General features: G+C 32.6%; 1 protein-coding gene across 1 annotated transcript in view; it reads right to left on the bottom strand.

The window, feature by feature from the left end:
- LOC106133852 (glutamate receptor 1) overlaps positions 1 to 12,077 on the bottom strand; it is a 56,485-nt gene that overhangs the window by 36,750 nt on the left and 7,658 nt on the right. Inside the window, exons 2-3 of the mRNA XM_013333698.2 lie at positions 10,149 to 10,301; positions 596 to 723 (exon numbers count right to left, since the gene is read on the bottom strand). Of these exons, the coding sequence (XP_013189152.2) occupies positions 596 to 723; positions 10,149 to 10,301 (281 nt within the window). The remainder of the gene's footprint in view (positions 1 to 595; positions 724 to 10,148; positions 10,302 to 12,077) is intronic.

The raw sequence follows: 12,077 nt of genomic DNA, 5'->3' as shown, positions 1-12,077 counted from the left end.
AGCAAAAAGACATAAACTAAATTAATATCAATACTCGTACATATATCTATGAAGGTCACAAATGATAAGGTCCTTTATTATTGTATTTCGATGAGACATATCAATTTGTCGTATTGGCAATATTATGAGTAATTCACTCGAAGTAATCACTTACCATATTACTGTTACTTTGGCTGATAATATCGATTAAGCGAAATTAATTTTAGTACTTATTTTAAGTAATTAGTAGATTATATATTTTTTTAATGAATGTCTTTTTAACCGCGGTCTCAAGCTACGGCTTCTGGTGCTGATGGATATCGAATAAATACTTTAATATTATGCTTCGAAATTCTACGAACTACGACTTCGAAGAACTAGATCTAGTTTGTAGCCATTGGTCTGATCTTACATTACATAAATTAGTAAAACAAAGCATTACCACAAAATATGCCCTGCCAACCAAAATCGACTGACAAGGTTCACTTCAATAGTGAAAAGTATAGATTTGTAGTTTCAAACAACTTAATATTTTCAAACATAGATTTCGGGTGAAATAGAATTATTGTAGTAACTACCTATAAACCTAATTATTATTAATTTGAAAACTTCTTACCTTCTCTGGGAACCATGGCGTGACGAAAGGCATTTGGAAAGTGTTGGTGTAAGAATGCAATGTATCGAATGACTCCGGAGTCACCGCGCCCAACATGGCGAACACCCCACGAGCAAATTGGTTGCATACTGTAACAAAATATCAATAGTTTAATAGGAGGTTTAAATCTTAAATATATTTTAATGGTCGTTTAGGCCTGTTCAGGCTGCAATACTAATGATTAAAATTGTAACGTGGCAGAAGAGAAGAAAGGTTAGCACAAGTAACACAGTATGCAATATGAAAGGATGAAAGGATTATATGGAGCAGCGTGTTAGGAATAGGAATTTTCTGATAGGAAAAAAGAGTTAGTAACAGGAATAGAAAAACTGATCTTAGCTAGTTTGGGAAAGTTAAGAGAAGAATTATAAGTAACTTAGAAACGAGTGAAATTTTTAATGTGAAGGATGAATGAAAAACGCCAAGACTAGATCTAATCCTCATTCTAGTGAACCTTAAGTGAAGATAACCCTCCACCGATGACCATGAAAAGATAAATGATGGTGAATGTAATAAGAAAAGAAGTATGCAGGGTTGGTTGCAAATGAATGAATATAGTCTTTGGCTCCCATCATTGGGAAATAAGCATAATCATGTATGTTAAAACCATGAAAATAAACCTGAAGTAGCTGCAAGAGCAATGCTAAGTACGTTAGGGTGTATATTTAAGCCTAACGTTCTTAGCATAACATTTTGCCGCAGACATCAAACTTGGTTGAGAAGGCTGAGGTGATAAATCAATTTCTCGTCGCGTAAACGATCGGTGTATATTAAATATCCGTTATATAATGGCTTCCTGTTTTATTCGCTACGTTAACATTTTTAGTTTAGTCGCATTTGATGGAAATCGGTTGAGAGTATGTAGGGATTGTGTTAAAAGATGTGCCATCCCAACCAGAACGGAGGCGTGACTTTATGTATGTATGTAAAACCTCTTGTATGTTTGCGATGAACGTGTTAGGGTTTTGAGTAATGCTAAATACACTGCGGCGCCTTTTGGCAACTAAATCAAAATTGTCAGTTGATTTAAAAAAAAAATTGAAACTATTTCGTTTTACTTTTTTCTTTTTACTATTTCACCTATTTCATAATCTTCTATCAGGAAAACTGTGCATGTGATCATGTTTTGCATTGAATGATAATTTGCGGATACAGTATTTTTTTGTTTATTGTGTAAGCAAGTTTACCTATCAAATTATCACTCTCATAATTATTTGCGTGTTCCCAATCGCCCTCTGCACCACTATGCTTTGAGAACCCGGGATCTTCTTTACTAACATCTATCAAAATTTAATAAGGCACTGCAAAAATGAACATTTTACCAGATAATAGCTGCATAACAAGAAATACACTTTGTTGCAAAAAAAAAAAATACAAATCAATCTAATATATAAAATTTGTCAAATGCAGAAGGCGGCCTTAGAGCATTTGTTAGAGAAGTAAAGTTTATGATGTAATTTTTTAACGCTCAACACAAATTTTCGTAGTTTTCCTGAAATTTGGATAACGGATTAATTTATGAAATCAGGTCAATCTGTATCATATACAGGAGTCACATTATACGCTGGGTGAAGGAAAACCGCAGAGAAAATTAAGGGTATGCTGAGTGGACAGCAGAATTTAATTATAATTAAGATCATGTGTTCTATAATGAATGCTTGGTTTAGCATAAATCGAATCAACATCTTAATTTCTCTACTTACAAACATATCGTTTCCTAAACAACGTATGTTTCCAAATACATTCCTATCCACATATTTCTTCCAACGTTAAGGCTTTCTGAAGGACAGTTTGTTGGGTAGTATACCTAATGTGCTGTGAAAAGATTTCCCATTTTTGGGTTCACTGCCTGAAAATACATTTTGAATTATATTTTGGGTTAATAACAACATTATTTATTATTTTTCTTTCATAATTGAGAAGTATATTACAAGTTAGAAGATACCAATAAGGTTTCTCAAACGTCTTGACATTGTGAGACTTGAAAGGTGGTAAAATAATGTTATATTTAAAGAAGGTCCTTCCGACTTCTAAGAATTTGTAAGGTTACCATATATTATATATATATATATATATATATATATATATATATATATATATATATATATATATATATATACATAAATTGTAAAATATCATAGCATAGAATTTATTACTTCTTCTTGTTAGCAGCTTACAAGATCAACAGTCTCAAATAAATTTTACTAAATAAAGCAATTATTTTGCTGTCGTCTTAAAAAAAAATACAAAAGGTGAAGATGGATTAAATAAGACAATCACTTTATATTCAAGTTCATTAAATTTAGCTCCAGTGACAGGCTTTTAAGGTAATTGTATTAGGCTGCAGTTACAATGGTCTCCCAGCGACTTCCTAGTTCTTAATTTCGTGGATATTTTCTTTGTTTTTTTTTCCGTTTAGGAGTACTTTTTACCTTTTTTGGGTTATTCTTATTATTTTATGGCCTGTAAATTTTATTTCTTCATGATAGATATCTTTTAGTTATCTTCCTCTAACTCTTTTCCTCGGCGGAATTTTTAAACCTTTATATAAAAAAATAAAAAAACATTTTCATTTCAATAGATACTTTTCATGATTACTTCAAAGCTTTATTACCCGGAAGATCGAATTGTGATTATATTGAAGTTCAAGAGCAGATAAATTGTACGGATAAATTTTGATATCACAAATATAAGGCTTCTTTTGAATCTTTTCAAGCCAACAGCCGCTTTTCCTCTACGGGTATATTCCGAAGCTAATGATGATCAAATGATAGCGTTTTGTGCGATGGTATTGAATTATGAGCAGATAAGTACTTATAATACGAGGTTATCAGCGTCTTATCACTAAAAAGTAATAACTTTTTAGTTTTAAAGAAAATGTCCTTTATTTACCTGTCGGATTACTCGTGATGGGATATATTAAATATTTTCTCCCTGTGCTAATGGAACGAATCCAATAGTATTCGTAATTTAGCTCTGACTTTCTCATAAGAGTGTGACTATATACCATATCAGGAAGCTAATGATCATAATAAAATTATTATGTTACCGTTTTGAGTACTCAGCAATGCGAATGTTTCTCATTTCACCGTAGTTACTCAATGCTGTGACTTCAAAGGTGCAAAAGCACGTGTTCAACCGAATCCCTATTGAGTGCCGAAATGACTTCTACAAACAGGATGGCATTGCACCAGGCGGTAAGGTCGCATGCTCTGTTATACAATCTCAAAGGTGGATAAATAGATTGCACTAGCGATAATCCTATTGTTAGTCGTGTTAAGGACTTACACCATTGTTTGTGATGTGTTTGAATACTTTGAATATAATTATCTAATGCATCTGTTTGATGTAAGCAGATAAATATGTAGGTTATATTAATGTCTGACCACAAAGTTCCTTTCTTAACTAATTATGTATGTTGGATTAATGGACTAGATTACTCCAACATACATAATTTTATTTTTCATTTTTTCGAGCGCTGTCAGAGCTCCTCTCCAGAAAGTACATAATCGGGACTATCGCTAGGAGGAAGATGATAAAAAATTAAAGATGCTATAAACTAAGCTAGAATAACCAAATGTTCCGATTTAATACAACCATTATTAAATCAGTACAATCGCACCTTATACGACATATTCATGATGACTACACCAAGATATACCTAGCATTAATTTACATGGAAATGTGATCTCAAGACGTAGCATGGGCATTATTTAAACTATATACATATATGCCCACCACTATTGTGTGTATTTTTTTTAGTATCGGAATATTATAGGACAATAGACATTATACATTTAATTTATTTGAAACTTTAAGAATGATGAGTCGTAGTCGTGAATTTTTGTGCAGTTATAAGGTAGTAAACAATGAGCCAAACAGTATTTTTGATGATCACATACGAGATTTTTCTAAAATAAACATTTTTCTAATATGTTTCCGCTCTTAAAGAATTTATTATTTATTTGCAATTCAATACCTGATTAGACAATTAACAGCATATCTTACATTTTTTCAACATTTCTAACAATTTTCAAAATAACGAGTAGATATAAATTTAATTATATAAGAATTGAAAGAATAAATTCTAGAGCCGCGGAAGACAAAGCTTTTAGTGAGTCATTTCACTTGCGGTTGTGATTTATTATCCAACTCAAAATTTCTTCATTACTCCAGCATGAGAGATGATGTCTGAATTATGCTAAACGTTGGTATTTCAATATCAAGTCTTCTTATATTCTTCAGAAAGATCGTCCATATCTATATTAGTAAACTACGAATATGTCGTCTAGAAGTATTTTTATTCTTTTGTAACATTTACAATTTGTGCAAATACAATAATGCCGACACTATATCATCGAGAAGGCTATCTTGTTTCTGTCAGAGAATAAAATACCACTTCCACTTTCTGTGGAGTCGTAAAAGTTGACTTTTTGGTGGACAGTAATTATCTAAACCTGTCACGTCATATAAAGTATCAGTTATCCTTTTTACAGTCACTGAATTTTCACAAATCAAATCATAAGTGGAAAGTTCAGGGAATTATAGCAGCATTACCATTAGCATCAAAACATTACGCATAACATAAACTAACATAACAGGGATATATGTATAGTATAAGAATTATACCAAGTTGCATGAATATGCTTACAGATTTCCTCACGATGTTTCACACACCATTTCTCAATTGAGAATATCAATTCCATTATTGGGTCATACTCTCGTCGTCGTCATCATCGATATAACATGTATGTATGTTAATTAATATTTGTTAAGTTACAAAAGTGTACACCTACTTACAATGGCAGAAACAAGTATGTATTACTTAAATAGGTTAGTGTAACGAAATTTTCGAGCTTTGCACCCAGGCAACTCATGTTAACCCGTATGGTGTGGAGTTAGTTCAGGACATTAGTGGACAAAGTGAGAAGTTTGCCAACTAGTTACACTAAAAATAGACTTTGTTAGCGAAATGCTAAACAGAATAATATAAAGTGTAATTACTCCAAACGAATTCATGCATTTGCAAAATTAAGTAGTTAAATGTAAGAAGTACTGAACATTTCATATTCAAATGTTTTTAAAGATATTATGTAAGTTGCTACGATATTTCACCCATTACGCTTTTAGCTTAGTTAAAAAAATAAGAGAACCCATTATTTTTTTTTTACAATATAGAAAGGCCGGGTGTCGATGCGTTAAAAAAAGCTGATTATTTATAATCTTAATTTGTTCACGTTTTACAAAAAAAGTCTTTCATTTTTGTACCAATGCTCAACCCAATCCCCTTTAAGTTATTCAACAAACTTAAATTTGGTATTCTCCACCTTCAATTCCATGGCTTCCCCATGGGATCCCTTTGTAAACCCGAAGATTTTACGAGTTATGTTTTTAAAGATAAAAATGTTATCTTGTACAGTCAGGTTAATATTTATTTCATGTACTGGGATATTGTGATTGGTATTAAAATTTGTCAATAAAAAGGTTTCATTAAATATTATTGAAATCCATACAAACTACACCTTGTTTATATACGAGTAATACTTAAGTAACACGGTTGATGGTATATTCGATTCAGGTATTTCGAAAATAAAAACGGACATAATGTTTGATTCATATATGCGAAATTTTCATTTTATCTTTTAACACATTTGACTGAATTATATATGTAATTCAAGGCTTACTCCGGGCATTGTCTTGTAAAATTTTACTGTATATAGCTTTTACGCACATTGGTCCGTTATTTAGATTCCGGGAAATTGTCCTCCCTATGATATCCGAAGAACATACTCGTTCATTCCAATTCGTAGCTATCTCTACATGTCTGTCAGTCACTCATCATACCTTGCGGGGTAGACAGAGCCAACAGTCTTGAAAAGACTGATAGGCCACGTTCAGCTATTTGGCTTAAAGATAGAATTGAGATTCAGTGACAGGTTGCTGGCCCATCGCCTATAAGAAGAATTCCAAGTTTATAAGCCTACCCCTTAGTCGCCTTTTACGACATCCATGTTAGAGATATGGAGTGGTCCTATTCTTTTTTCTATTGCTGCCGGGACCACACGGCACATGCCGTACATAAAATCATTATTTTTACTCGCCAAGTTCTCCGCATACTTTACTTCATCCAAAGTTTGTTAATTTTGATGCATTTAATAATTTTTTGTATTACACACATATATTTATGTAGGCTAACAAGCCTGGGATTCTCCTTTTAGGCGATGGAGTAGCAACTTGTCCCTATTTGTATCTCCAATAGGCAAGGCTTTAGGCTCTGTCTACCCCATAAGGACAAACATCATTACATGTATTTATGTATTTTGTTTCATATTTCGTGCCAAGTGTACCAAAAAAGGGCCGGAAAGAAGTCACCATTAAAGCAAACAGCCGACTGTGGGCAGCGTTCATCTTCTTTCACGGGTAATTTGCTTTTGTCTCTCCTTTTAATTTCCGTGTCAGTATTTTCGTATTGTTCTCATTTCGTGGGAGGTAAAATATGTTGTTATTTTTATCTGTTGTTCATTTATTTATGTTAGCGGTTTTGTTAAGAGCAGTTACAATCTTTAATCTAACGTGAAATTCAAAATTGTAAATCACGTGTCCTGTTTTTATGTAAACATAATACATAAAAGTACTGTTGTTAAGGCGAAAAATAAGAATAAAAATAAAACGTCCATAAAAGGTATAGATTATTTTGCGAATTAAGTAATTCAGTTGTTATTCAGACAACTGCAGCTCGAAACAGAAAACAAAGCTCTGAAGATGACACGAAATTTATCTCTCTTCACGGCTAGTGAGTGCCATCTTATATTCTGCCCTACTTATTTACAAGGAGTTGTTCGTAGCACCAGACTTGTCAGCAGATATTACTATTGTATATATCTTTATTATAATCCAGCTTTTTCTCTCGTCTTTTTCAATCTTTGAAATCAATTGTTTTTGTAGTTTTCCAAGGGAATTTTGATCCTTAGGCGATGACGTTTTCAAAACTCCTATACGTTCCTACACCTTGCAATAAAATTATGTGAATTCATAAAAATATTTGAAAATATATTAATCATACCAATATTTCGAGTGTTAGAGTACATAAGTTTGCAGGTATATTCATCACCCTTTCACGCAAACATTAAGATACCAAACATAAAGTTATTAATATACTTAGCCTTAAAACCAACATACACTGGCAAGATATTTTTTTTCTAAAAACCTGACAAAATACAGAAAAAGGCTGATGAAAACATACGACAGTCAAATCGAGTGTTATTGATAAATGTGTGTTGTGCACATAAATTGTTCATTCTGCGTTAGTCGCATCGATCGCGGCCGCGTTATTCCGATCACGCGCGGCGTTGATGACGCCCGTCTTAAAGACGTCTTCATGGAACGAGACAACAGTGGATCTCACCCATGTTTCTTTAATTTCGTTTCAATGCAATATATACATTTAAATTTTAAACGAATGAGTCTATTTTATTTTATGTTCGTTAAATTGTTTTGAATTCAGTGCAAACATAAAATCAATTTTTTTTTTCAGATAAGGTACCTACCTTATCTGAAAAAAAATGGAGGAAGAAAAAGTTTCCAATTGCCACAATCCCTGCACGCGTCTATCGCTTTATCAACGTTCATCACAATTAATGAGGTACATACTTTTCTCATTTATTTATATGACATTAATGCATTTTTCTACAAACTTTTTTATTGTGTTAGTCACGTCATTACATACATTTGCGTTGGTCACATATATCTACATTTAATTATGAAAATTGTACGTTCTGCGTTAGTCGCATCGACCGCCGCTCGCGTTATTCCGATCACGCCTGACGTTGACGACGCTCGTCTTAAAGACGTCTCCATGGAACGAGACAAAAGAAGACTTCACCCATGTTTCTTTAATTTTATTTTATTGCAGCATTTCGATTTGTAACGAATGAGGCTGTTTTATTCATGTATTTAAACTTTATAGCGAGCGATGTCTAAACTCTACCATTCGAACGTATGGACCAAAGCTGAAATTTTGTCCTTGTCTGATTTATGGACAACAAGGATGAAGTCTGAGGAGGTAAGCCATAATACTCGTAATATCTATTGAAATACCTACATATATCATTATCAACTTTTATCATATCGTTTAATCATACAAAGCAACTGTCATTACCAGATTGAAATTATTATTTCCCGAAAAATATTCGTAAATATCGGTGTTACCCGCACTTGCGTCTCCATTTTCTTCCATTCACAATATATTAGAGTCACTAGTCACGTTACGTGCAGACAGCAGCTGTTATACTCAACTTTATATTCAAAACGTGTCGCTTTTTTACAACTATTAGAAATAAAGGCAAGAATTATTCGTACAGTCGAAACAATTGCTTCTCTTGTATCAGGGTCAAATTTATTTTTGCTTTAACAACGCGTCTTTTCTTATTATAATTAAGTACAGGTCAAAACTCCAAATAGTAATAAACAAAACTATGGCACTCAACTGGCTCTTTTTACATCTAATAGAAATAAAGGCCAAAATTATTGATACAATCGAAACAACTGCCATTCTACTTGTGTCAACATCAAATTTGCGTTCACTTTTTATAAGGCAAACTTTCTTCATTTTATAAATGTCAATATTCCTTCATTCCTTTCATAGGTTTTCTTTTCGAACACAATACTCTATGGGACAAAGCTGTTAATAACAAACAATGTTTCAGTCAGGTAAATACACAAAGTGGCTCATATGTTACCTCAGTGACCCCTGTCAAAGAATGACTACGGTCCATCCTAGATTCTAGTTGTTGCATTAAGTAAAAATTCATATTATCAAGTGATTTATCAGGATACAATTAATATTCTACCATTTTCTTAAACGATATAAAGCTGGCGTAATGGAGATAACACTCATTTACGACCAATTGCAGTAAAGCATGATATCATCGCTTTTTAGTTTCAGTAATAAAAGTCAAATGAAATTAAGTGCTCGCTTGTCATTTAGTTATTAAATTAATAACAATTTTGAGTGCACTTGTGGCGCAAATCATAAACTACCTCCGCTCTCATCAGTAATAAATGTTTTATGTCAAATTTTAATGTAGCAAATAATTTATTTTGTAGCTATAAACTGAAACAATGAAAAGTTAGTACATTATTTTGGGAATTGTTTAATCGCATTAAACTATACAATAGTAACTTTTGTTTAGGAATCTGAATTTAACAAACTTATGTTACAACTATAACAAAATAATTATGATAACTGTTGTAAAAATATTGATAAAATTCAAGTACATTCAGGTACGTCAAACGTCATCTCCTTTTTAGATTAAAATCATGAACGATTACAAAATTTCGCAGCTCTGCTTATACCAGGTCACTGTACACAGTACATTACAACGTACGTACGCTACAACGAGAGAGAAGTAGATACCTTGATGTCTACGATTTTAGCCTAAAAGCATCTACGAATTCCAAGAAACGACAAAGTACGTAAACAAATCATTCCAAAACAAATCCCTGCAATACTCACTGAGTCGGGACAGTTTGAAAGCATCTGCTGTGTTGATAACGTCGACGTAGGCTTGCAGTTCCAGGCGGCGACTGCTGATATTCTGGTTGTGCATTGAGAGTGCATACTTGAATACACTCTGGATTTCCTCGGTGTTTTGATCGAAGATCGCTCCTGAAACAAATGTGTGGCTTGATATTTTGAACAGGAAAAAACTTTTAAGACTTTTAAAGTATAACAATGTGATGTGTCTGTATGTACGATCTTTATATTTTTCGACAAAATGTATGTACTTCGGTGAACTATGTTAGTACTTAGGTAGTAGTATGTTTTCTTCTAGAAAATCTCAGCTAGATTAGGACGAGATATTGTACTAAAACTTTAAAAGTTTTACCAAGAGGTTGTCACCGTGAAGGAGCTTTCAGCATTACGTAACTTGAGCTAGAAAAATAATAAACTTGTTTTCCACTTAGTATTTTGATAAAACTATTTTCATTTCTCGCCATTTTAAAAATAGAGGAATTTGGGTTTCCATCTGTTTGCCTTAATATGTAAAGAATACATTTCTATGTAGCTTTCTTGAACGTGAATCTTTGTATGTCTTAGAATCAGACTTTTTTATGTACAACCTACATAAAAAACTTGAAATTCTTTTGATCGGAAACCGCATGAATATAAATAATAGTAGATAACCATTTTGATCAAGAATTATTTCAAAAATAAGTGTATCAATTCAGTAATGTTAGTAATGTTTATCGAGTCTTAACTAGAACTTCCAATAAACCGGTTGAACTTTATTATTTATGACAAATCACTTATTGAACAAAATTATGATTTTTACTTATACGAGGTTTAAATACCTACCAATATTATGAAGACAAACGGACATAACATATGTACAAGATTTGACCTTTTACGTAAGTAGAAGAAATAATTTACAACAAAATCTGCAGCTAGCCACCAAAACTATTGGCCGAATACTTCATCCTATATCTTTACCAGTATAATGAAAAATCACCCGTATTCGTCTGCCGCCATCTACCTCATTTAAAGTTGCTGACGTTAAAAAAAATATTAATTAGATTAAATACAATCCTTTACAAAATGTGTGATACGTTATAAGTCTTTTCTGTAAGTGTTGACGAAAATAATTTTCAACGAGAACTGCAGGAAACTATCGGCATAATGAAAAACCACCCGTATTTTTCTACCGTCATCCACTTGATATATGGGTGCTGAGCAAAACGTTTATCTGAATCACTGAAACCACGACCGTTGGCTTTAATACTATCCTTGTGCAGTGCCTTCTAGCCAAACCGAACACTATCCGCACTGACCACTTTATTCTCGTTGCCTCTAAATATTTAGACTCTACGATAGTCTTTCAAAGAAGTATTTTGACGAGTACTTTAAGCGTATGTTACGTGTACGGAGTACTAGATTATCTTTACCAAACTAAAATTGATTAAAGTTTTGCCCTATTTTTGCTTTCTATAGAAAATAACTTATAATTGACACTTAAAAGTTTTCTCACAAAACTGTATGCTTAATATTTTTATATTTACGCCTACTTCTACATATATGTACCTAGTTCTATTTTACTCTGCTTGGAATAAGAACATTCATAAGCATTCTTATCAAATAAGACATTTTCATGATAATCTTTTCATGATCTTAAAATCACGATGTTCAAATTATGTGACTTGTTAGGAAATTAATTAAGATCGATTAATTCCAAATCATTAATACTCGCAATCATTGGTTTAGAATAAATTGAAAGTCAAAAGGCTTCTATCCAGAGAGTATGTAACCGGGATCCTTTACTTAAACCTATAAGTATAACGTGACGAAGTCGCGATATGCCTAGACCAAAGTTACTTCCCTATTTTAATTACGTAAAATACAGACAAGTGTTAGTAGAATTCCCGTGACTAGCTAACGTCTAACGCT

The sequence above is a fragment of the Amyelois transitella genome, chromosome Z, assembly GCF_032362555.1.
Source record: "Amyelois transitella isolate CPQ chromosome Z, ilAmyTran1.1, whole genome shotgun sequence".
NCBI lineage: Eukaryota > Metazoa > Arthropoda > Insecta > Lepidoptera > Pyralidae > Amyelois > Amyelois transitella.
The sequence above is the reverse complement of the archived record's forward strand: the minus strand, read 5'-3'. Positions and strand labels throughout refer to the sequence as shown.